This window comes from Scyliorhinus torazame, chromosome 19 (assembly GCF_047496885.1).
Source record: "Scyliorhinus torazame isolate Kashiwa2021f chromosome 19, sScyTor2.1, whole genome shotgun sequence".
In the NCBI taxonomy this organism is placed as follows: domain Eukaryota; kingdom Metazoa; phylum Chordata; class Chondrichthyes; order Carcharhiniformes; family Scyliorhinidae; genus Scyliorhinus; species Scyliorhinus torazame.
In genome coordinates, this window is record NC_092725.1 from 133,382,664 (window position 1) to 133,409,926 (window position 27,263).

Sequence of the window (27,263 nt, forward strand, 5' to 3'; positions counted from 1 at the left end):
TTACAATTGTTAATTTAATTAGGCTTTGAGATTATAGTTGGTGTTTAGATTTGGGTGTCGAGGTTATCAACAGAGCTTTAATTGTGAATTGAGGCTGCAGTCGGCATTTGAGGCAGTAGCTATTCATCAGAGTATAGATCATTAGACACGAAGACACATTAAACAGGATGCAGTATCTCAACCGTAAGTGGATTCTCTTTGTTACAGTGCTGTAAGTTGCGTTCAAAGTCCAAGATTGCCAGACAGTACAGCAAGACTGCATTTAAAGTTTGCATTCCGTGTGACTTCAGCTGACTTTATGGTTCTGTCTGCGAGCTTCCTCTCGGTAGTTTGTGGTGAGCTTTCCACAGCCAAAGGGCATTGAATCAATTGCGGTACTTCAGTTGTTGCCCTGGCTGTGGTCAGTTAACTCAGCATCAAACAGAATCTGGTTTGTCTGACAAAACAAAATAGAAAGTGCCTTTAGCTGCACACCATGCAGAGAAATCGGAGCGGAAGGTTTTATTTAAAAAAAATAAACCTACTGTAACTGCATTCAATAATGGTACAGCCAACACGATCAACTGTCTCTAAATTTAATATTTTCTTAAAATTTGTATCATAATAGAATTTGGTTTCAAACTAATATTGGATTAAATCATGTAAGGTAAATAAATAGAAAAGTATGATGCCGCTGAATTGTTTTAATTTATAACTTTGTAATGGTACCTCAAAATAAATCTTACCTGGGTACAATCTGTGCACAGAACTCAGCCTTTTAAAACACAGGTGCCACTATCCACTGATATACAAACATTACACAGCAGATTTACACAGAGTCCTTTATATAAGTGCAGTGCACAATCTTTTCGAGTGCTGCAAGATACGTGTAAAAGATTATCAATGTTGCACCATAATTATGTGTAGTTACAATAGCACAACTTTGGTCGAAAGTTACAACATACAGCATTATAGTAAAGAAGCGTGTATACGTATTCTTATTTTGAATATTAATATCCACTTGATTTGATAAAATTAAAGTAAAACCCAGTCATTTTAAGCAGAAAGGGATGAGATTATTTTGAATTTCAAAGTATTGGGTATTTAACCACAACTGTGATGACTTATAACATAAGATCATACGAAATAGGGTCAGAGATAGGCCAGTCAGTCCCTGGAGACTGCTTCACCATTCAACAGGATCATGGCTCAACTGATTGTGGCCTTAACTCCACTTTCCTGCCTGCTCTCCCTCATGATCCTCGACTCCCTTGCCATTCAAAAGCCCGGCTAACTGTGCCTTGAATATGTTCAATGACCCAGCCCCTCTCTGAAAGAGAATTGCAGACACTGACAACCCTCGGAGATGAAATTCATCCTCGCCTCCATCGTAAAGGTGAGACCTTTTATTTTGAAACCGTGCCCCCTAGTTCTTAATTCCCCTTCGAATTTACCCTGAATTTTATACTGTACTTTTATATTTTACTTTATGTTTGAATTTTATGTTGTACTTTTCAATAGGGTCACTTCCCATTCTTCTGAACGGCAATGAGTTCAGGCCCAAACTGCTCAACCTGATTTGCATTTAAATGCCTCCTTAGCTCAGAAGACGTGGCAAAGCACTTCACAGAGAAGGAGTAGAAAAGATGGATGGATTATGGAATGGGTGTCAAGACACCCATTGGAGGTAGCACAAGTGATTAGCACTGTGGCTTCACAGCGCCAGTGTCCCAGGTTCAATTCCCCGCTGAGTCACTGTCTGTGCGGAGTCTGCACATTCTCCCCGTGTCTGCGTGGGTTTCCTCCGGGTACTCCGGTTTCTTCTCACTGTCCAAGGACATGCAGGTTTGGTGGATTGGCCATGATAAATTGCCCTGAGTGACCAAAAAAGGTTAGGAGGGGTTATTGGGTTACGGGGATGGAGTGGAAGTGGGTCGTGCAGACTCGATGGGCCGAATGGCCTCCTTCTGCACTGCATGTTCTATGAGGAGCAGTGACTAAAAACTTGGATTTTGAGAAGGATTTGAAAGGTAGACAAATGAGAGATTCTCCGGTCCCCCAGCCGTCTGTTTCTCGGCGGTGCACAGTTCCCTGGGGGCGGGATTCTCGCTTCCTGCCGCTTGTCAATGGGATTTCTCATTGAACCCACCCTTCCCATGCCACCGGGAGAACCCGTGGGCAGGGGGTGCGCTGCTAGTGGGAAAGATGATCCCGCCGAGTTCTGGCCAGGGTTTCAGGGAAGGATATCCATAAAATAGGACGACGGTGACTGAGAACTCTGCCATCAATGGGAGGAGGGGATGGTGAAAAAGGCAAGAATTGGAAGACCAATGATTGTTGGAGGAACTCCAAAACTGAACAGGGGCGGAGATAAGGCAGGGGGCAGGCTGCAGAAGGATTTGAAGATGAGGGTAAGCATTTTAAACTAGAAGCCACTGTAGCTCAGTAAAGACATGCGCAATAGATGAGCATTTTAGACCAGTTGGAAATTGTGTTGGAAGACACTAGGCTAGTGAGGAAGACATGATGGAATGTGCCAATGTAAAAATAACACAAGACCCTAGTTGTACAAATTAAGTCTATGGGAGTTGGAGGTCATATTTTGAAAATGTACTCTGTACTAGAATATGCTTATAACTGAGTATTATTTATATCTTTTCACTGACACAACTGCACCCTCAGCATAGTCACCACTTATTGTTCTGCCCGATGCAGGTGAAATTAATTCTGCTTCTCCAGTTTTGTCTTCTAACATTTTCAAATAACACAGAATAATTACTGAAATGAATCAATTTCCTACCCTCAAAACCTATCAAAAAATTAGAGCTGTTTCTTGTTAAATGATTGGATTTTGATTTAACCTCACAAGGATATCAGATTAAGAGGATATGAATATTTGTTAATACATAATACAAGATTTAATTATTGCACAGCAATATCTTTGTAAAATATTCCTTAATTATTACCCGACACAGTGTGCATCCTGGCTTATAATAGAAAATATCAATTAATGAGCTTACATATTTCAAAATGAACATAATCATTTCATTTTCATTTCATGCGAAAGTGCGTATATACTTGAAAAAAGATACTTTCTGAAAGTGCATTTGGAATGAAAAGTATAAGAATAGATAATTGTTATTTTTTTTTGTATGATCTGGAAATAAATCCTATTAGGTACTGGTCGTTCAACCATCTTTTTCTTGATTCTTTAAACTCGAGCAAAGCGGATGTTGGCAGCAGAGAAGCGGAGGCCCACACTCTGATACAGAGGAGAAATAAACACGTCCATGAGAGTTTTCCAGATGATGCTAAAGGTGGGCTGCATCATCATAAAGGTCTTCACAATGGGCATCAGAAACCTGAGTTAAAGCATGGACTCAGTTACTCACAATCGTCTTACAGCTTCATAATGATACAAGTCAACATGTGGGGAAACACAGTCTGTGCATTATAAATCCACTGAGCCTGCCACAACCTTGGACTTCAAATCAATTCCCTACTGTCACATGCCTGGAACTGATAGGGTGGGATTCTCCGTAGCCTGATGCCAAAATAGTGTTCGGCAATTGGGCGGAGAATGGATTTTCTCGTTGAAATCGCCCCCTCCAAACTGGCGTCATCGTGACGCACGCATTTTCAATGGCGTTGGCACGTCATCGGCCGGCCCACCCACGATGCCTCCCCACCGATGGGCCGAATTCCCGACGCCGTTGGACACGAGTGGTCCCAGTGGAACCCGACGTGCCAGCTGCGGACTGTGTCCAGCGCCCCTACCCTCGGTTGGGATCCGTGCCGCTGGGCCAGTGGGGGGCTTCTGCGAGGGCTAGGGGGACTGGTGGCGGGTGACCAGGGGGTGGGCTGTGGGGTCGCGGATGGCAGGTTGGGTCCGCGCAAGCCTGGTGCCATGTTGTATGGCCCGGCGGCGGCAGGTCGTCAGCCGTGCGCATGCACGACCTGGGACCCGGCCGTTCTCCGGACATCTTTGGCGCGCGAGATAGGAGTTTCTGACGCCGCCGGTGTTAGCCCCTCACCAGTGCCTGAATCGATGAGGGTTTCATGCCAAATTTTCAGCTGTAAAAAACCACACATGCGCCGCTGGTGCCGTCACTTAGCCGCTGAAACGGAAAATCCAGCCCAAAGATTTTGCAATTTTTATACTTATTTTCATTCCCACTTGTTAATTGTGCATATATATATATAACCAGTTAATATCCTATAAAATGAATTTGTCCAACATCCATAAGCTCATTTGACCTCTGGGCCTGTTGCTTTGTCCTCCCCCTTTAGTTTCTGTAAAATGGGCTCCGCCTACCTCATCATGCGTATTGTGATGTGGAACCCCACCCGAAACATTCAACTTTCTCTTTCAGAAACTGACTGTCCTGGATATCTTCAGTATTTTCTCATTTTTACACATTTCAGTTTCCCACTCCTGTCCATTTCGTGACTATTAGACTGATAAAATATCCTCATCGCCAAATATGTTGTTCCATTCGATCTTAACAACATTAAAAATGGTGGAATATTTTGGGTTTTCTTTTAAAAATAAGTTAGTAGTATTTGGAAGCAATATCTAATAATTCCTATTAATACAACATTGGTCTTTCATCACCTTTGTTGCCAAAACATACAGTCCTTGTGTGAGGTTTTCCAACATATTTTCACTCAGCAGTAACAAACACATTCTGGCTACCAATCAAATACCTAGCTTAAAGGGTCAAGGAACTCTGGGCTGAAATGAATGAGTTATGTGCACAGCAAGTAAATGTCGGAATCTCCAATTTTTTAATGCCGCCTATCATTCCCTGCACCCACGCACAACTCTTCCCATAAAACTGGCCACATCCCAAGTTATAAATGCGAATTCTCTGCAACCGTGCTTTCTCAGAGGCCCTCTGAAAATTACAGTAAAAATTTCAGAAGCTGCAGCAAATGAAGTCACGTTTCTGACATTTTCTGTCGCTACTCTTTAGAATCATAGAATCCCTGCAGTGTAGAAGGAGGCCATTCAGCCCATCGAGCCTGCACCAACCCTTCGAAAGACTACCCTACCTAGGCCCAATCCCCCACCCTTTCCCTGTAACCCCACCCAATCTTTGGGCACTTAAGGGCAATTTATCATGGCCAATCCACCGAGCCTGCACATCTTTGGACTGTGGGAGGAAACCGGAGCACCCGGAGGAAACCCAGGCAGACATGGGGGAGAACGTGCAGACTCCGCACAGACAGTCACCCGAGACCCTGGAGCTGGGAGGCAGCAGTGCAAAACACGGTGCCGCCCGCATTTGTTTTCGCCCTCATTAAGACATGCTCTGTACCTTCTGTTTGCTTGAACACATTTATAAGGAATAAGCATAAGCCACACTGAGAGTTTAAAGACTTCCCTAACTGCAGGTACCTCACCATTTGTGATGAATTACACAAAACGTGCCACATTGAAACAGGTAATTCAGCCCACTTGGCCTGTGCTGGTGTTTGTGCACCACACAAGCATCCTTCCACCATACTTTGTCTATTTAACTTCTCCCTCGTATGTTTATCCAGCTTCTGTTTAAAAGCATCTACGTTATTCAACTGGACTACTCCATGTAATAGCAAGTTCCAAATTCTAACTAATCTCTCAATAAAGAAGCTTCTCCCGAATTCCATTTAGATTGATGAGTGACTACCCAATACTCCCTGGATGATCCCTGGAATCATAGAATCATAGAATTTACAGTGCAGAAGGCCATTCGGCCCATCGAGTCTGCACCGGCTCTTTGAAAGAGCACCCTACCCAAGCCCACACCTCATCCCCATAACCCAGTAACCCCACCCAACACTAAGTGCAATTTTAGACACTAAAGGCAATTTAGCATGGCCAATCCATCTAACCTGCACATCTTTGGACTGTGGGAGGAAACCGGAGCACCCGGAGGAAACCCACGCAGGCATGGGGAGAAGTGCAGACTCCGCACAGACAGTGACCCAAGCCGGGAATCGAACCTGGGACCCTGGAGCTGTGAAGCAATTGTGCCAACCACCATGCTACCGTGATGCCCCAAATGAAATGAAGTGAATGAAAATCGCATATTGTCACAAGTAGGCTTCTAATGAAGTTACTGTGAAAAGCCCCTAGTCGCCACATTCCGGTACCTGTTCGGGGAGGCTGATTCGGGAATTGAACCATGCTGCTGGCCTGCCTTGGTCTGCTTTCAAAGCCAGTGATTTAGCCCTGTGCTAAACCAGCCCAAATACACTATGAAGAACTTGCCGTATGAGGAACGGTTGAGGACTCTGGGTCTGTACTCGTTGGAGTTTAGAAGGATGAGAGGGGATCTTATTGAAACTTACAAGGTACTGCGAGGCCTGGATAGAGTGGACATGGAGAGGATGTTTCCACTTGTAGGAAAACCTAGAACCAGAGGAACAGCCTCAGACTAAAGGGACGATCCTTTAAAACAGAGATGAGGAATTTCTTCAGCCAGAGGGTGATGAATCTGTGAAACTCTTTGTCGCAGAAGGCTGTGGAGGCCAATTTACTGAGTGTCTTTAAGACAGAGATAGACAGGGTTTTGATCAACAAGGGGATCAGAGGTTATGGGGAGAAGGCAGGAGAATGGGAATGAGAAAATATCAGCCATGGTTGAATGGCGGAGCAGACTCGATGGGCCAAGTGGCCTAATTCTGCTCCTCTGTCTTGTGGTCTCAAGAGAAAGAGTTTCCTCGATCCTTTTGCCCAGCCTTTTCCATTCTCCCAGTGTCGGCCTCTGTTGCTTTCTTTCTGGATTTCCTGTTGGAATTCCATCCCGGATCCAAACTTCCTTCACAAATTTTGCTAGGAAACATACGAGCGTTGGGACGGGCACAGGCTCCGCAGCCCCTTTGAGTCTGTTCCCCCATTCAATTAGATCACACCAATTTGCATCCTAACTCCATCTTCCTGCTGACGTGCATCAATCATGGTCGAATGAATTGAAACTTGAATTTTCATATTATCCGCCCAGAGGTTGCTGCCAGAATGATGCAGTTTAATGGTGTCACTGTTATTAATGTGTATTAATGTGGCGAGGAGGAAATACGTTACTGTTAGCCTCATGGAAATTACAATGGGGCTGGTTTAGCACACTGGGCTAAATCGCTGGCTTTGAAAGCAGACCAAGGCAGGCCAGCAGCACGGTTCAATTCCCGTACCAGCCTCCCCGAACAGGTGCCGGAATGTGGCGACTAGGGGCTTTTCACAGTAACTTCACTTGAAGCCTACTTGTGACAATAAGCGATTTTCATTTCATTTCATTTTTCATTTTAATTTCTCTCCCTCAGCCTCCCTTTAATTGTCATGAAGTTCCTGTATTTGCACATTCAATGGCGATTAACCTTGCCACAGCAAGTTCGGGTATCTTTTTTGAAGAATACTGCAAATCAACCTCATCAGCCTAGAAAAGGGACAATTTAAATTGTAGAGACTCACTCCTACAGGTAGCAAATCGTTGGGGCGGTCTTGTGGCACAGTGGGTAGTGTTCCACTGCAAGGAGCCTGAAAGCCAGAAACTCTGGGTTCAAGTCCCATTCCAGCACCTGATGGCCAAGGACGATACCATCGTAACGGAGCCAAACAGGGTAGTGCGCCAGCTTGCCAATCCGGGGGCAAGAGCAGCAGAGATTGCTGGTTAGTCATGTGATTGAAATGGAACTGGGGCCTCCACCATCACTCCCCATCGCTCTGGACTGCAACATACATGTTTTTAAAAAAATCATATTTTCCTTCCTCCATTTCATTCCTTGCTTCCTCGCAACGTAATCTTTTCCCTCTCTCTCTCCTCTTTCTATATCTCATTTGACTGGAATTCTTCTTCTTCTGCAGTTCTTTTGTTTGATTCTTCACTCTCACTGATTCAGGAGTTAGACTGGTCGTTCCTTCAGTTATCTGTTGTAAGGCCATAAGACCAAAAGACATAGGAGCAGAATTAGGCCACTCGGCCCATCGAGTCTGCTCCGCCATTCAATCATGGCTGATATTTTTCTCATCCCCATCCCCCTGCTTTCTCCCTATAACCCCTGATCCCCTTATTAATCATCAACCTATGCTACCAGCAACTTCCAGGGAAAAACTATTTTGAGCTGAAGGAGGAGCAAAGAAGCCAAACTAACCGAGAGTGCCATGAGATGCTCCATTGTGGCAAACAGCTCAGGGCCTTCCAGAAGGGGCTCCGTTTGCCCATTCGGGTTTCCACCAATTTCTACATGCAGGCTATTAAATTGACAGGGAATTTGGAGATTGGGAGCAGTGGTGTGGGAATAGCTTCCAGGTAGGAAGCTCAAGATCAGTGTCACACAAAGCTGAATGCTTAGATTATGTTAGCAAACCAATTATTAGCAGGAAAGACATTTCTGTACGAGCATAATAGGAATTCATCTCAAAGATGAACTGGATGATTTTTTTATCCATTGCAAATAAGTTGTAATTAGTTATCAGCTGCACAACAGCTTGGATTTAGGGAAAAGGCACGCTTACCAAATGTGGATGTAAGTAATGATTGCAAATAAAATGCCAATGACAAAGGCGAGGGGGATGGCGAGGACCAGAGTGAGAACTTTGTACAGCACGAATTTGAAGAATTCGAACGAGACGTGGCTGCAGATCCAGGTTGAGTCCAAACTCTGAGTGCCAGCAGGTTCTGCGATCACATCTTCAAAAGGAACCTGAGAGAGAGGGAGAGGTGTGCAGAGAGGGAGGGAGTGAGAGAGAGAAAGGGAGAGAGGAGTAGAGAGAGGGAGAGAGGTGTAGAGAGAGGGAGAGAGGTGTAGAGAGGGAGAGAGGTGTAGAGAGAGGGAGAGAGGTGGAGAGGAGAGAGGTGTAGAGAGAGGGAGAGAGGTGTAGAGAGGGAGAGAGGTGTAGAGAGAGAGAGAGGTGTAGAGAGAGGGAGAGGTGTAGAGAGGGGGAGAGAGAGAGTGAGATGTAGAGAGAGAGGAGAGAGATGTAGAGAGATAGGAGAGAGAGGGAGAGGTGTAGAGAGGGAGAGAGAGGTGTAGAGAGAGAGAGAGGTAGAGAGGTGTAGAGAGAGGGAGAGGTAGAGAGGTGTAGAGAGAGGGAGAGGTAGAGAGGTGTAGAGAGAGGGAGAGGTAGAGAGGTGTAGAGAGAGGGAGAGGTGTAGAGAGAGGGAGAGAGAGAGAAAGGGAGAGAGGTGTAGAGAGGAAGAGAGGTGTAGAGAGAGAGAGGTGTAGAGAGAGAGAGAGGGAGAGAGGTGTAGAGAGGGAGAGGAAGAGAGGTGTAGAGAGAGAGAGAGAGAGGTGGAGAACGAGGGAGAGAGGTGTAGAGAGAGAGAGGTGTAGAGAGAGGGGGGAGAGGGCAGAAAGGTGTAGGGGGAGAGGTGTAGAGAGAGAGAGGGAGAGAGGTGCAGAGAAAGGTATAGTGAGAGGGAGAGAGGTGCAGAGAGAGGTATAGAGAGTGAGAGGGAGAGAGGTGCAGAGAGAGGTATAGAGAGGGAGAGGGAGAGGTGCAGAGGGAGGTGTAGAGGAAGGAATGTGAAGAAACTTCAGCAGAATGGCACCGGGCACAAATCCAACTCTCATCCCTTCTGCATTATCTCTGTTTTTAATGGGGGGGGTCACTTCTCACACAGACTGCTCCCCTTTAGGGACTGGGAGGGGGGGGGGCCTGTCGGTTTGAAAGCATCTCTCCCCCCTCCATTACACTAACAATAAATGTGTAGCTTCAGCCTCCCCCAAGCTGCTATTCGGCCAGGTGAGCAGCGCACGGTTGAAGGTCGGTGGTGGTCCTGGGGCGAAGGGCTGTCCTGGAGAGGGGTCCCAGGGAGGGGGGTGCAGGGGGGAGAGTATCCCGGGTGATGGGTGTCCCGGGGAGGGTGTGTCCCCCTGGGTGGAGGCGGGCTGGGGGTGTCCCGGGGGGTTGTCACTGGGGGGAGGGGGGGGGTGTTGCCCCGGGGGGGATGTCCCGAGGGTGTGGGGATGTCGGGGGGGGGGGGGGGAGTGTCCAGGGTGGGGGGGATGACCTGGAGGGGGGAATGTACTGGAAGGGGGGGGGTGTCCCCTGGGGGTTGGGGGTGTCCTGGGGGGGGGTGTCCTGGGGGGGGGGGGTGTCCTGGGGGGGGGGGTTGTCTTGGGGGAGGGGGGCCCTGGGGGGCGGGATGTCCCGGAGGAGGTGTCCCCGAGGGGCGGGATGTCCCGGAGGGGGTGTCCCGGGGGGGGGGGGGGGGGGGGGGGGTCCCGGCCCCGCTCTGACCTGTAGCTGGGTGTTGATGCCGCGGGGGTCTCTGTGCGGCTCCCGCTCCTCCCGCTCCTCGCGGCCGGGCAGCAATCTGGCCGCGTTTCCAAAGTCATCTTCAAACTTCAGCCCGCTTTCCATTGCGCCCGTTTCCATGCCCATTTCTCCCTCCCTCTCTCTATTTCTCTCTCCTTCCCTCCCTCTTTCTATTCCGCATTCCTCCCTTCCTCTCTCTATTCCTCCCTCCCTCTTTCTATTCCGCCTCCCTCCCTTTGCTCCCTCTCTCTCTATTCCTCCTCCCCTTCCTCTCTCTATTCCTCCCTCCTTCCCTCCCTCTCTTTCTATTCCGCTTCCCTCCCTTCCTCCCTCTCTATTCCTCCTCCCCTCCCTCCCTCTTTCTATTCCTCCTCCCCTTCCTCCCTCTTTCTATTCCTCCTCCCCTTCCTCCCTCTTTCTATTCCGCCTCCCTCCCTTCCTCCCTCTCTTTCTATTCCGCTTCCCTCCCTTCCTCCCTCTCTATTCCACCTCCCTCCCTCCCTTTCTATTCCACCTCCCTCCCTCCCTTTCTATTCCGCCTCCCTTCCTTTGCTCCCTCTCTCTCTAGTCCTCCTCCCCCTTCCTCTCTCCCTCTCTCTATTCCTCCCTCCCTCCTTCCCTCCCTCTCTCTTTCTATTCCGCTTCCCTCCCTTCCTCCCTCTCTCTCTGTATTCCACCTACCTCCTTCCTTCCTTCCCTCCCTCCTCTCTCGAACGCGGCTTCTGATTCGACTTCCTTTCCCTTCTTGTAAACTCTTCCTGCAGCTTGTGTCCTGTCCCCCCCGCCCCCCCCCCCGGTACAGCACAGGCTCGATGGGCCGGTCTGCCTGACAGCCACGCTCGCAGCCACAGGGAGCTGTCAACTCAGCCAAGCCCCATGTGGCCTATTTTAGAATCAAATCACAGAATCTGCAGCGCAGAAGGAGGCTATTTGGCCCATCGAGTCTGCACCGGCCCTTGCAAAGAGCACTCTATTTAATCCCACACTTCCACACTATCCCCAACTAACCTTTTGGACACTAAGGGGCAATTTATCACAGCCAATCCACCTAACCTGCATATCTTTGGACCGTGAGAGGAAACCGGAGCACCCGGAGGAAACCCACGCACACACGGGGAGAACGTGCAGAGTCTGCACAGACAGTTACCCGAGGCAGGAATCGAACCCGGGACCTTGGAGCTGTGAGACAACGGTGCTAACCACTGTGCCACCGTGCAGCAAGCGAGCACTGTCTGCACCCCTGCCTCCTCCCCCGCAAATCATACACACGCCGCACCTTGGAGAGATCTGGCTGGGCGGAGGGGCAGTAACTGGGAGGGGTGGGGGAACAAGTACAAATCCACCGACACAGTGGGCAAGCTGCCCCCCTTTTCTGGGCCTGCGACTTTCAGCCTATTAAATTCTGCGGCTTCAGTCAGCCGATTATGGAGACGCAGCAAATTGTTTCCCAGTGGATGGAACGGGCATTCCTTCTACCACCCCAAATCCAAATCATAACCAATGCAAACCCTCACGCTTTATTTTCTTGGGGAAGTGACAGACCTGGGGTGAAATGTAAAAGGGCGGCACGGTGGCACAGCGGTTAGCACAGCTCCAGGGTCCCGGGTTCGATTCCCGGCTTGGGTCACTGTCTGTGCGGAGTCTGCACTTTCTCCGCGTGTCTGCGTGGGTTTCCCCCGGGTGCTCCGGTTTCCTCCCATAGTCCAAAGATGTGCAGGTTAGGTGGATTGGCCGTGATAAATTGCCCTTAGTGTCTAAAAGCTTAGATCAGGTTATGGAGATAGCGTGGAGGCGTAGGGTTAAGTAGAGTGCTCTTTCCAGAGGTAGGTGCTGACTCGATGGGCTAAATGACCTCTTTCTGCACTGTAAATTCTCTGAGTCAATGATCCTGAACTGCAAATAGCATCAATACTTATTGGAGTTATTATCTTCACAATGCTTTTTTTTTGGCGACTCCTTCATGGGCAGTGGGCGTCATTGGCATGGCTGGCATTTATTGCCTCTGTGAAGGTTGAGGTCAGCTGTGGCGTTGAATCACCGCGATCTGTGTGGTGAGGTACTCTGGCAGAGCTGTGAGGGAGTTCCAGCAATATAGACCCAGTGAGGTTGAGGGAGTGGCTGTATCATTCCAAGTCACTTGGAGGAGAGCTTGCGGGTGGTGGTGTTCCCGTGTACCTGTTGCCTTGGTCCTTCCAGGTGGTGGCTATGTTTGGGTGGGAGTGTTGCCTTTTTCACCTGCTATGAATATGGCATCAATAAGGTTGCCCTTCTTTCTTTAGATATCTATATTATATTGCTCAGAATCGCCAGGTATCAAATGATACCACCACAAGGTTCAACTGGGTATCGATCAATGAGCCAAACACCAGTTAGTTAGTTCAAGGTCAAGGGTACTTTATTTTCACACACAATTAGCCATGCAACATAAACACTACGAGTTGAACTACACCTATCAACTATGACAACCTGTACTTAACTTCAGGCACCCGGCTTAGGTCAGAGGAACAGTGGCCTTTGTTCGATTCTGGATCTATCGGGTCTGGAGAACTAACTGCTGCTCAGCTGCGCTCATCCGTCTGGTAGCGGGCGTTGAACTTGAACTTGCTTCTGGTGGTGCTGCAATTGGAGGTAGACGTTGCCGGAGCAGCAGGTCCAAGACAGACCGAACGCATGCCGGTCTCTCTCTTTATCCTTGGGGAGTTTCGTGCCCTTTTGGGCGGTCCTTCAGTTTGGACCCCATTATTTGGGTAGTTCTGATCGCTGTATTCAATTTGAGCCAATAAAGGGGCGGGTGCCATGATGGCTGGGCGTGTCCTAAGCGGTCATTGACCTTGTTGTTGATGCTTCCCGAGTAAAGGGAGTGGCCCCGAAATGTCTGGGATTGTATCGGTTGCTCAAGTATCAGTCCTTTGCCTTATGGAGATGGGCCATCAAAATGCTAATCGGTTGGGGGTTTTGATGCTGTCTGGATTCGTCGCTCACAAATATACATTCAGGCTCTGAGCCTGCCTGAACCTTACATTGTCCATTTTTCCCGTTATGCTTTGCGACCATCCATGTTTCTTATTGTAAGTGGCCATCCCAGATGGCTACAGGGGAGAGGATGCTATTGAGGAGGTCTTTGTGAATTTCTACAGTGCACATGTAGATGGTACACATCGTCTGATGAAGATGGCAGATGTGGTGCCAACCGAGTGGGTTGCTTTGTTCTGAATGGTTTCAGGACTGGGGAGTGCTCCACCCGTTCGCTGGTGATGGGAATTTCTGGTCCCAGCGGCAGCTCCCTCCCTCCTTTGGGTTTCCCGGTGGCATGGGTTGGCTTGTATGGGAATTTCCATTGATAGCAGCGGGAACAGAGAATCTTGCCGTCAGTGCTTGTGACTGCGTCATGGGGAATTCCTGGAGCTGTAGTGGGCTCCAACAAGATCGGCCAATGTTCACTACTTTTTTTGTTGTGGGAAGTCTGGTCACTTCAATGCATGGAACCTTTCATATTTTTGTGCGATGGCTGTGCACATGCATTATCGTGAACGGGACAACTTGTGATCGGCCCGTGCAGGACCGTCTCGGTTACTCTGCATCCATACACTTTGCCCTTTGCCATCAGTCATCGTCCTTTGATCTAGGATTGACTGCAACCTGTGGCGAGATTTCCCCCTGATTCCCATTGACTTTCATTTCACCCGTCCATTTACTTTGATGCCACGCACGATCAAATGTTACATTTATAATCAACGGCAGTCATTCTCATCTCACCTCTGGGGCGTCATTCTCCGACCCCCCGCCGGGTCGGAGAATGGCCGTTGGCCGCCGTGAATCCGGCCCCGCCCCCGGCGAAGTCTCTGGTACCGGAGATTGGGCGGGGGCGGGAATCGGGCCGCGCCGGTTGGCGGGACCCCCGCTCAATTCTCCGGCCCAGATGGGCCGAAGTCCCGCCCAGAAATTGCCTGTCCCGCCGCTGTAAATCAAAGCTGGTATTTACCGGCGGGACCAGGCAGCGTGGGTGGGCTCCGGGGTCCTGGGGGGCGCGCGGGGCCATCTGACCCCGAGGGGTGCCCCCACAGTTGCCTGGCCCGCGATCGGGGCCCACCGATCCGCGGGCGGGCCTGTGCCGTGGGGGCACTCTTTCCCTTCCGCCTCCGCCACGGCCTCCACCATGGCGGAGGCGGAAGTGACTCTCCCCACTGCGCATGCGCGGGAAACTGTCAGCGGCCGCTGACGCTCCCGCGCATGCGCCGCATTCCCGCGCCAGCTGGCGGGGCAACAAATGCCATTTCCGCCAGCTGGCGGGGCAACAATGCCATTTCCGCCAGCTGGCGGGGCGGAAATCCCTCCGGCGCTGGCCTAGCGCCTCAATGTTGGGGCTCGGCCCCCAAAGATGCGGAGCATTCCGCACCTTTGGGCCGGCGCGATGCCCGTCTGATTGGCGCTGTTTTTGGCGCCAGTCGGTGGACATCGCGCCGTTGGGGGAGAATTTCGCCGCTGGAATTCAACTGTTTTGTCCATGTTTAGACCAGGGCTCTAATGAAGTATGGAGCTGAGTAAACCTGGTGGAACCCAAACTGAGGGTCAATGAGCAGGATATTGCAGTGTCAGTGCTGTTTGACAGAGCTGTTGACGACGCCTTCCATCACTTTGTTGGTAACCAAGAGGAGACTGAAGGGTCGGTAATTGGACACGTTAAACCGTTTTCCCTTTTGTGGAGAGGACATAATTGGTGCCAAGTGAGTGTCCCATTAAGAAAGGTTTTGTTTGACCACATGGCTTCAGTGATGTCATTTTGTGGGTGGAGCTGGGTTGTGGCTGTCAGGTGAGAAGGGGTTTAGTATTTTGTTTCATTTTCGGTTTGTTGCTTTGGACTGCAGAAGAAAAAAAGTGTTTCCCGGGGCTGGATTCTCCGCTCCCTGGAGCCAAAATCGCGTTCGGCGATGGGGCGGAGAATCCATTTTGACGCTGAAATCGGGAGCGGCGGCGGTTTTCGGTTTCTCCGCCCCCTGAAAAGCAGCCTACTCTAGGAGTACGCTGCACCAAGTATCCAATGCCTAAGGCCCACCCCGCGAAGCTTCGACCCCGACTGGCTGAGTTCCCGGCGGTGTGGGTTACGTGTGCTCACACCATTCAGGAACCTCGCGTGGCGGCTGCGGACTCAGTCCAGCACCGCCACAGTCGGGGGAGGGCTGAACCGCGGGCAGGGGGGGGCTTCATTCGGGGCTGGGGGCACTGTGGGCGGGCGGTCCAGTGCTCGCGAGCGGCCGAATGGGGGCACTATTCTTACGGTCCGGGTCCGCGGGCTGAGTCCACCATAAAGCAGGGCGGCCGCTGCAGGTTGCCACCTTGCGCACGCCTGGCCACGGAACCGGAAATGCTCAGGGCCGTATCGGCAGCTGGAGATGCGAGCTCTACGCTGCCTCCCTGCTAGCCCCCAGCAAAATGGGAAATCGGTGGCCGTTTTGCGCCTGTTTTCCTGGTGTAAAAGACCACCGTTTTCACGCCAGAGTGGGGGCGTTGTCTCCCAAATGGAGAATCCAGCCCCCTGTTTTCTCTGTTTTAATTTAAAACTGTTGGTGAACTGAAAGCACATAGGGAGTGGTAAACTGCCTTCGTAACCGTAAAGATAGATTGCTTTCTGGAAGGAGTTTTGAATTTGCTGGTTGTGGGTTGGACCAGAATCTCAGGGAAAGGACCAGTCCCATTCAGTCCCATGAACGGGGTTTTGGTTTATTGGAGTTTGTATTGAATTGGAACAGCTACAACATTGAGAGCTGAAGGGCCTGTTCTGTGCTGTAATGTTCTATGTTCTATTACTAAGGAGTATTCATTAAGAGTTATATACAGAGATTACTGTAGCTGTTGTGTGTTTTTTCATGTTTGTAATTGATAACAAATTCTGGATAAGCGTTTTATATATGTTAAATACATTCTTATAATAAACTTTGTTTTGATAAAAGTGCCCAGGAAGCCTGATGAATCACTCCTGAAGTGACGGCTCTTGTGCTCAGCCTAGCCAAATTCAACATAAAAGTTATAGGTCAGGTGAACTCCATAATACACTTTGGAGTTTCTAAGTCCTGGCCTATACCACTGGGCAATTTTCCATTTTTCGGGTTGATGCCAGTGGTATTGTACCCGGAACATCTTAACAAGAGTACAAGTCTTCAGCACTTCAGCTGGAATATTGCTGTGTCTTTGCTATATGAGTGTGCTCAGCTATTTCTTGATATCATATTGAGCAAATCAAATTCGCTGAAGACCGGCTTCTATTCTGAATGACTGAGGAGGAGGCCAGGATGGATCGTTTACTTGGCACTTTGGTGAAAGATAATTGCAAACAGTTCAAGTTCCACCTGCAAGTTCCCCTCCAAGCCACACACCAACCTGACTTGGAATGATATCACCGTTTATTTACTGTCGCCGGGTCAAAATCCTGGAATTCCCTTCCTAACTGCACTGTGGGTGTGCCTACACCACATGGATTGCAGCAGTTCAAGGAGGCAGCTCCCCGCCACCTTCTCAAGGGCAACTTGGGCTGGGCAATACAAATGCTGGCCTAGGCAGCGACGCCCACACCCCGGAAGAGAATGTTGAGAAAACCTCAGCCTAGTCTTTCGCAGCTGCAAGCTGGGCTGCCCCAGCATCGAGGAAGGTCCCGTGTGTTGCTATTATTCTTTTTTCATGGGTCTTTTAAAAGGGGAGCCAGTCTGGGGGTTCAGCCAGGATTCAAGAGCAACTATTTCAACACAGCCATGTTGGCTGCAAAAGTCCGCGCTGGTTTTGACTGGCACCTTTCAAGAAGGCCAAAGTATTAATAACTCTGGGGCACTTGCCAAAGAGCAAACTTCTCGAGAAGAAAAAGCAGGATGTGTTAATGTTTAAACTAAACTAAATCCTGTGAAAAATATATGGAATGTCTTAGTTGCAGGGCAAAGGTTAATCAATTCTACTTAAGCAATTTTTTTTGACACACAGATGTGGAACACTGCACAACACAGTGTTCCCTGAGAGGTATGACAAGAATGAAATGCTTTTTCTTGCTTTGGCTTGACAGCAGACTCTTGAAGTCCAGTTGCAATACATAAGGGGTGTGAGATTCAAATGTATAGTGCTGCCTTTAATGGCACTACAGGGGCCTCAGGTTACTTTTGTAGGACGCCCCCCCCCTCCCCCCAGGTACTTCCTACATGGTCCTTACATGTGAGGAGGAGGGCACAAAGTGGGGAGAACTTTGCTTGTGTCAGAGCCCGTGCGTTGATCCTGTCCTTTTGCCAGGATACCAAATTTGGCAGCAAATTCTTAGACTACTCTGCAAGCAATAAGCATTCTGCTGCAAAATAAGTCCTGCATTTCCATTATTTAAAGGATCAGGCATTCAAATTTTGAGAACATTTTCTGTTGCAATTTTCAATTGGCAATACTTTAGGTGCCTTTTGGAGGTGCTGTGGTGACTTCTTGGCTATTCCAGGTGTGAGAGGGAAGGGCCGTAGGCCTGCCCAGTGGTACACAAAGGTTACACTGGTGGGAGGGAGCAGTGACAGTGGTTCTGGGCCATCAATGACAGAGAGATGGAGAAAAGGTGGCAGAGAAGGCAAGACCTGTGCCGTGCCCTCTACCAACCTGGATTTGGATTCCTTCAGGAGGCCGCACTGCATGCCAGCCAATGCCCCCGGAATCTTGGTGTGCAACGCCCATTGGTGTTCTCCTATGTGCTGAACCATCGAGGTCTTCATGAGCCCTTTGCAGCTGAACTTATCTGTGACCTTGCCCTCCAGTGAGCTGGCAAATAAACCACCCTTTACTCCTGACCCGGTTGCAGGGCACTCATGCCCACTGTTAGGATATGGGACCAAACCTCAACACTTGTTAGGATACCGGACAAGAGCCCAAACAATTAATTTCAATTCGTAAAACTGTGAGAAAAGGACATTTCACACCAGCAGTGATGGCTCTGACCAATCGGTATCTTTTATGTTACAACAAACCTTAATTTAAACACAGAATTAACCACATTAACATCAAAGAAAATAGCTTTCCAATTATCCGTTAGACAGTTCTTAAACACAAGGAAAAACGTAAACTTACTATCTACACCTGCTACTAACTCCAAATGAGCAACACAATACAGTTCAATGCCATGTTAGGAATGGGTTAACAGACCTTCCAATTAAATACTAATTTTATATTAATTATTGAATAGAAGTCACTGATATATAAAGAGGTTACAGGTGGCACTATTTATTGGTGGAGATTTGTGTGTAAAGTGGGATCAAAGGAATAAAGGTGTTCTCCTGGAGAAGCCGAACTCTTGTCTCCTTTACTCTACAGAAAGCCAGAAACTTAATCATGCCACTTATAAATAAAGTTAACAAACAGATTACTTACTTCGTTGTGAAGAGGCTTTTGGGGGGAGAGACCCTTTCAAAAGCAGAACCAGTACATTTCTGCTCAGCCTAGCAGCATTTGGCAAAACTGCTGTTCAACTTGAAATCCTTCTGTTTTGTCAGACTCAAATCCTATGGCAAACAACACACAGACCTGGCTCCTCACATTAATTACATCATTGGTATGCCACTAAGATGGCACATGAGCTGCTTAGCTAGGACTAAACAAAACTCATAAATGTTTTACTCTCCAGGGAACCTCCAGCAATCATAACAATATCCCATTAGCCATTTATATGTAAACAAGTATTGATTAGAATAAATCATGACCTCGCCTTTTATGACTTCTTAATTACAACTTTAGTAGATACACAGTCTGGATACCTGAACCTAGGTTCTTTAAGAATATTACTGCAACAAATATATATCCTAAATCAGGCCTCAAAACCCTTACTGCAACAAATATAAAATACAACAGATTTATCAATTTCTTACATTCATCGTACCGCCTAACCAACACGTGCTGATCCCAACTCTCTATTTTATCCTCCAAGTGTAGTTAAATATCTGAGCTGGTTGCTGTGAGTACTGATCAAATCATGGGGCCTCTTCATCACTGGTCTGCTGTTGCTCTCTCCCTTTCTCCTTAGGCTGCTGTGGCTGTGCAGTTTTTGGTTGTCCAAAACAACAATACAGAAGGGGAAGGTTAGTGTGAGGGAAGGGGGTTGGTGTGGGAAGCAAGAGGTCCATGGTCGCGCGATAAGCAGCTTACTCATCATACCAAATAGCAGGGTGGGAGAGAGTTGGTAATTGAGGGGCATAAGTTAGGAAAATATTGTCATCTTCAGTATTCCTAGTGACACTGGGTGCCATAAGCTCGGTCACAGTCAACCACATGATGTGGAGTGCCATCGCCAACAAAGAACTTAGGAGATGCAAGGGCACTTGTCCTTGGCTGGTTCTGTTCTTCTCTTGTCCATGTGCCACCTGGTCCTGCAAGAGAGAGAGAGGGCATAAAGTGTTGAAAGATTGTTTTTGGGTGATGTGCCTGCCACAGCTGAATAGCTGGAGGTACGTGGAAACAATGAGGGATGGGTGTGAGGCTGGCAGTACTGGAAGGTGTGTGAGGGCGGGATTGAGTATCTCGATGCTAGGTATGCATCCTGAGCATGAGGGTGGTGCTTGTAAGGTGTGACACAGGAAGTGGCCTGAGCGATGTTGTGGTAGCCATGAGATGCCCTGCGAAGATGCATTCACTGACTTTGAGCAGTGCATGAAGTCATGAGACCTCTTGAGGCACTGCTGCCAGGCCCTTAGGCCCAGACCCGGGGAGCTGACCTCCCTGGCCACCTGCTTCCAATCCCCTCTGAACGTGGTCCTTGAGGGTCTTTTGGCACACCCCAACGGAACCAGGAATCTCACCTCCAGCACTAATGACGTCAGAGCCACAATCATCACCCTGGAATCTTCTCTCCGCCATCGTTTAAATTGAAAATATTCTTCAGTGCTGCTTCCCTTTAAGAGAAACAATAAATCTTTAAGAAGAGCAGATTGACTGCATTGTGTTCTTAGCACTGCTGCTGGGGTCCCCTGTTATGCGCAGAGGCAGCGGTAATGTAAGGCAGCAGTGGAGATCCACTCAGCCAGATGCCAAGTTATGGCCAAGTTATGTGGTTGACTGATAGCCTTTTTAAAAATTAAATTGTGATTTATTTTAACGCGGTGTAATTATTTCAAGTATTTTAAATAAGTTAAATTACGCAAACAGAACAAATCTAATTGGAACCCTCATAGGCCAGACTTGTGTAGCGTTCATTATCTAAATAAATTAAAATAAACACAGTGTATATAAAATATTAATTGTAAAACAACAGCAATATTAGGGTGTGTGAGCATCATCTGGTTTTACGGAACACCTTAAAGGAGGAAAGGTTTAGGGAGGGAATTCCAGAACTTAGAACTGAGGTGGCTAAAGGAAAATGGAGATCACAGTAGACTGGAATTGGTGGAGAATATTGGAAGTTTCTGGGTTATAGAAAGACTACAGAGATAGGCCTGGGATTCTCCACTCCACTCCCACGCCGGTTGGGAGAATCGCCTGGGCCGGCAAAATTTCCGGGGACGCCGGTCCGATGCCCTCCCGCGATTCTCCCAAGCGGCGGGAATGGCCCGGTCGAGTTTCGCGGGCCGCAGGCCGGAGAATCGCCGGAGACACCCAAAATGGCGATTCTCCTGCACCCCCGCTATTCTGAGGCCCGGATGGGCCGAGCGGCCAGGCCAAAACGGCGGGTTCCCCCCGGCGCCATCCACACCTGGTCGCTGCAGTCGTGGGCGGTGCGTGACCGCTGGGGGGGGGCGAGGGGGGATCCTGCACCGGGCTTCACCTGGAATGTGGGGTGGCCCGCGATCGGTGCCCACTGATCGTCGGGCCGTCCTCTCTGAAGGAGGACCTCCTTCCTTCCGCAGCCCCACAAGATCCGTCCCCCATCTTCTTGCGGGGCGGACTTAGAGATGACGCGGATGACGTCCGTTATGCGGCGCCGGCCGCGTCATCTATGCGGCGCCGCTTTTACGCGGGCGACAAGGCCTGGCGCGTGTAGATGACGCGGCCCCGATACTGGCCCATTGTCAGGGCCTGAATCGGTCGGGACCGGGGCCGTTCCGTGCCGCCGTGAACCTTGATGCCGTTCACGACGGCGCGGCCACTTCGGCGTGGGAGTGGAGCATCCCGCCAAGGGGATGGGATGCTCCGTCCCGGCGGCTGGGCCAATGGAGTTTCCCATTGTGGACACCCCCACGCCGCCATAGAGTCATCGATGTTTACAGCATAGAAACAGGCCCTTCGGCCCTGCTTATCCTTGCTTCCCAGTTTCTATCACTCAGCTAGTCAGGAAAACCATGGGCTTGAGTGCTCTGCCGATGAAGGGAGAATCCCGCCGACAGAGAATCCGGCCCAGGGAGAGTTAAAACTAGAAGGGGAACGAACACAAGGTTGAGAATTTTAAAACTGAGGCATTGCTGGATCAGGAGCCAATGTAGTGGGGGTTAGACCAAGATCAGAAGAAATGGAAATAGGAGTAACAGGAATGCAGCCACAAATCAATTCTTATTTTGATATAATATCCAGTGTTATTATCTACAACAGCCTACAATGTTGTCTTCTACATCAGACCAACTCTGACTTATGAAAGCGAGTTGGACAATCAGTGAAGCAATATGGAGGAGAATTGAAGCTGCAGATTTGTTGGTTTTGTGGCGAATGATGAAGGTACCTTGGACAAGTTACACCATCAATGATGAGGTGCTGGGAAAATCTGAGACTGAAGAAAACACTGCTGACCAAGATCAGGAAGAGGCAGTTTGAATTTCTTGGGTACTTAATAGTTAATTAGAAAGTCTGATGCGGATGTGGAATAGCGGTGGACAAGTGACTGAGGTAAACAAAGAATGTCCCCTTTAAAGAGCCGGGCAACTTGGATGTATGGACCACCAACGAAGATGGTCCATGTCTTTTTAGAACAAGATTAACAAGGAAGTCCATGGTCACCAATATTCTCCTTGGACCTGGTACCTGAAGAGAGAGAGAGGGAGAGAATGTTTTTATTTGTGGAGTATATATTGAGCAGCTGGGAGTTGCAAGATTGAGTTGCTCCAGTGGAAACCTGACAGAAGAATGTAATTATAACATGAAAATCACATCACCTTCTCTCCCTCCGATTCCTTATAGAACCATAGAATTCCTGCAGTGCAGAAGGAGACCATTCAGCCCACCATGTCTACACCAACCCTCTGAAAGAGCACCCTACCTGACTCACTCCCCCATCCTATCCCCATAACTCTACCTAACCTACATATCTACGGACACTAAGGGCCAATCTATCATGGCCAATCCACCTAACCTGAACATCTTTGGATGTGGGAGTAAACGGGAGCAGCCGGAGGAAACCCACGCAGACACGGGGAGAACGTGCAGACTCCGCACAGACAGTCGTCCAAGGCTGGAATTGAACCTGGGTCCCCGGCACTGTTAGGCAGCGGTGCTAACCACTGTGCCACCCTCTGGTATTCCTTCCTCAATCATCCCTCCATCCACCCTCTCTATTGTTATTGCCAAGCCTCACCAGGGTATCCTCCTTCAGCCTTCGTACTGAACAATTCCTTAAAAAGTGCAAAGTTGCTGGGTTTCTTTTTGGGAGGAACAGAATACAAAAGTAGGAAGGTAATGCTACATTTATATAGCACATTGATTATACCATTGTTGGAGAGTTGTGTGCAATTCTGCTCCTCATAGTACAAACGTTATATAGTAGCGTTGGAGAAAATGCAAGAGCGATTTACATGGAAGTTATCAGAATTGACAGCTTAAACTATGATCACCAACTCATATTTGAATTCCAATCTCCCTAAGACAAGGGCTATGATAGCCTCTCCTCCTTTCCCGAAGCATTTGGGTAGGATTCGCGAGCTGTATGATAATAATAATAATCTTTATTATTGTCACAAGTAGGCTTACATTAACACTGCAATTAAGTTAATGTGAAAAGCCCCTAGTTGCCACACTCCGGCGCCTGTTCGGGTACACTGAGGGAAAATTCAGAATGTCCAATTCACTAACAAGCACGTCTTTCGGGACTTGTGGGAGGAAACCGGAGCACCCGGAGGAAACCCACGCAGACACAGGGAGAACATGCAGATGCTGCACAGACAGTGATCCAAGCCGGGAATCGCAATGCTGTAAAGCAACGGTTCTTCCAAATTGTCCATCAAAGCTTGAATTATATAGTTGAGAATAACCTCATGATCTTCTCACCCTTGTGTTCTGAGGCTATGCCCCTTTAATTTTGAAAATATGCTTTTATAATTTTCAATTGACTGGAAATTTTGCAATTTGAAATGGGCAAAACATACGACTTAAAAAGGCAAGGCCCACTTTCCAAGGTTAAGGCGGAAAACAAAGAAGTCACCCTGAGGGAAGTGTGATGAGAGAGACATATCCTATAATTCAGAGTGCATTGAAATTCATCAATGTCTGAGGAAGGGACACTGAAATACAAAGTTCTTGACATTGAAATAATGGATTGAACAGACGGACACACCCAGAACCCCTTGGAAATACACAATGGGTGAAGTATTTCAGGCCAGTCTACTGCCACTGCAGAGAGGTTGCAAGAACACTTTCAGCAGAGGTGACAGGTTGAAAGCTGAACTCTCTCTTTCTCTCTCTCTCTCTTTCTCTCTCTCTCTCTTTCCCTCTCTCTCTCTTCTGGAACAAGTGTATTGCTCGGTTTGTAAGTCAACTTTACAAGATATCTACCAGTGCATCACGTTCTCGCAATAATTGCAACATCTTCTACATTTGACCATGTTCATAAGAATAGCTAATCCAAACTGGCTGCAGCATTTAAAAATCTATGCCTCAAGGTAAAACAAAGGGCAATTAACCATATCTTCTTCTAACTTTTTTTATTAAACTCTTAACTTCCCTTACTCCTGATACCTGTGTGAATGTGTGTATGTGCAAGTGTGTATGTGTGTGCGTGTGTGATGTCATTGGCGGGATTCTCCCATCTCCGATGCCGAAATCGCGTTCAGCAATCGGCTGGAGGATCCCCGTTGGCGCCGAAATTGGAGGCGGCGCCGCTTTTGCGATGCTCGACCCTCTCCAAAACGGAATACTCGCAGAGTATGCCTCATGCCATTGGGATGGTCTCAGGACTGTATCTGAGGCCTTGCCCCCATGCTCCGCCCTCGGTGGGCCGAGTTCCCGATGGCGTGGGTCTCTCATGCTGTTCTTTTTCAGGAACCCAGTGTGGCGGCTGCAGTCAAAGTCCAGTGCCGCCACAGTCAGGGGGAGCAGATCTAGGGGGGACTTTGGTGGGGGCGGGGGGCACTGATGGGGGTGTGGTCCGTGAGTGGCAAGCCTGGCCAAAGGGCGGCACTATATGGCAGGCCCGTTCCGCGCGCGGCCAGCGCCATGTTGCACGGCGTGGCCACTGCAGGCCGCCGCCCTGCGCATGCGCGGCCACGGACCCGGCAATTCTCCGGCCGTGCCCGTAGCCAGAGCCGGGGGCTTACGCTGCATGCCTGCTCGCCCCCCACCAGGCGCAGAATCGGTGGATGTTTTGCATATGCTTGTGAGAAAGAAACTTAAACATTTGTTGTGACCAATCAAGGAGGCTTGATAGAGGGGAGCCAGTCCACCCCTCACCTGGTTATAACACCTGTATAACTGAGAGATCCATTAAACCTCTGTTGTTCCCCAGAATCCCAACTCTGCCCTTCGCATGCTGGTAATCCTATACCGGATGTGGATGTTTTATTGCGAAGGAATACCCCTTGTATTCTGTATATTATTCAAACTGATTGGAAGTTTGTAATGGGATACAATCTGTCTTCAGCTACAGTCACAACACAACCAGCAATCTTACATTTTACTGCTTCACGAATGGCTGTCTTAAACTGAGGAGTTGTATTGCTAACTGATGGCTCAATGGAACAATGTCTTACAAGGAAGCAGCCCATATCATCCTACAACAGGATCTGGACAACTGACAGGCAATCCGTGTGACAAATAAGCGCCGTGCATTAACTACAGCATCCACAGAATTCCTGCAGCGCAGAGGTAGGCCATATGGTCCATCGAGTTAGCACCGAACCTCTGAAAGAGCACCCTACCTAGGCCCATTCCCCTGCCCTATCCCTGTAACCCCACCATCCCTGGACACTAAGGGGCAACTCAGCATGGCCGATTGACCTAGCCTGCACATCTTTGAAATGTGGGAGGAAACCGGAGCACCCGGGGGAAACCCACACAGACACGGACAAAAGTGCAAACTCCACACAGACAGTCACCCAAGGCCAGAATTGAACCCGGGTCCCAGGCGCTGTGAGGCATCAGTGCTAACCACCGCACCACCGTGCCACTCCAACAAAAGAAGTCCAAACCATCTTCCTCTGACCCGTTACAGCACAGCTATCATCGAGTTACCAATCACCAACAACCAACATCCTGAGGATACCATTGACCCAAAGTTTATCTGGACCAGGTAATTCAACACAATGGCTACAATAGCAGAGCAGGGGATGACTCATATCTCAATGATTTCCTACTTCAATCTTTGTTGAAAACTGAGCACCTTCTTTGGGTTGAACAATGAATTCCTTGCATAGATAGAATGGCTAGCATCTCAGCAGGACAGGAAGCCAACCCACAAAGTGTACAAGACTAGTTCCTTGTTTATGAACTCAATACAGAGACTTTTCAACATCTGGCAAAGAATCCATGAAATTAGAGTAGTCAATGTAAACTATGGAAGCAATTCTTTCGATAGCAATCCTGTAGAGATGTACAACACATAACCTAACAGTGTGACTTCTTGGTTTTCAAATTAAAGGATTTCTTTTTCAGCCAGTCATTTAAAAGCGACCTTCTGGTATAGTCTTAATTAATTGTTCCAGATGGACATGGTGCATTTCTCCATCCAGAATACGAATGAAAATATGACGAAAATCTCTGACGTACAGTAGCACAAGTGGATAGCACTGTGGCTTCACAGCGCCACGGTCCCAGGTTCGATTCCCCGCTGGGTCACTGTCTGTGCGGAGTCTGCACGTTCTCCCCGTGTCTGCGTGGGTTTTCTCCCGGTACTTCGGTTTCCTCCCACAGTCCAAAGATGTGCAGGTTAGGTGGATTGGCCATGTTAAATTGCCCCTTAGTGTCCATAAAGGTTAGAAGGGTTACGGGGATAGGGTGGAAGTGAGGGCTTAAGTGGGTCGGTGCAGACTCGATGGGCCGAATGGCCTCCTTCTGCACTGTGTGTTCTATGTACACCATTTTCAACGAAGAATGGCTTTAAAACCACTTACTGACAGAAGATCAGGCAAAATGGATTTTTAACAGTAATTGGTTACTTGTTGATAACACCAATTGGTAATTATTACTAAAGTGGAACTAGGCGGCATTGTGGCACAGTGGTCAGCACTGTTGCCTCACAACGCCTGGGGCCCCGGTTCCATTCCGGCCTCGGGTGACTGTCTGGTGGAGTTTGCACTTTCTCCCCGTGTCTGCGTGGGTTTCCACCGGGTGCTCTGGTTTCCTCCCACAGTCCAAAGACGTGCAGGCTAGGTCAATTGGTCATGGTGAATTACCCCTTAATGTCCAGGGATGTGTAGGTTGGATGGGGTTACAGGGAAAGGGCAGGGGAGTGGAGCTAGGTAGGTTGTTCTTTAGAGGGTGGGCGCAGACTCGATGGGCCAAATGGCCTCCTTCTGCACTGTTGGAATTCTATACTACAGTTAAAAAGTTACTCACCGCGTTTATTCTGCTTCTGATCAGTTGGAAAATGTAACTGATGCTAAAATTTGCACATTGGCTGGTAGATGTTTTGGAAACTAACTTGCTTCCATTGTATTTTTTGAAGGACAATAATGATGTAATCGAATTAGGGAGTTCCTATTCTAAGCACTTCCTGCGATAGGTTGAATTCCTTGTTGCACCCATTTTCCTGCAGTTGTTTTTCTAATTAATATGTGCAGCGATGTGTGGAAAAAATGAAAAGTTACAAAAATTCCAGTTTTTAACGCAGGAAGCACTTATAGCTAGAATATCCGGTCGTGTATTGTTGTATTGTGGAAAAATACTTCCATAGTTCACAGCTGCATTTGTT

General features: G+C 48.6%; 1 protein-coding gene across 1 annotated transcript; it reads right to left on the reverse strand.

Moving 5' to 3' along the window:
* Positions 1-668: 668 nt before the first annotated feature.
* On the reverse strand, positions 669-10,436 carry LOC140396539 (caveolin-2-like). The gene is made up of 3 exons (XM_072485267.1): positions 10,205-10,436; positions 8,477-8,664; positions 669-3,341 (listed from the first exon to the last, which is right to left on the reverse strand). Exons 1-3 carry the CDS (start codon positions 10,346-10,348, stop codon positions 3,191-3,193), a joined length of 483 nt encoding a protein of 160 aa, XP_072341368.1. The 5' UTR covers positions 10,349-10,436; the 3' UTR covers positions 669-3,190.
* Between the last annotated feature and the right edge of the window lie 16,827 nt (positions 10,437-27,263).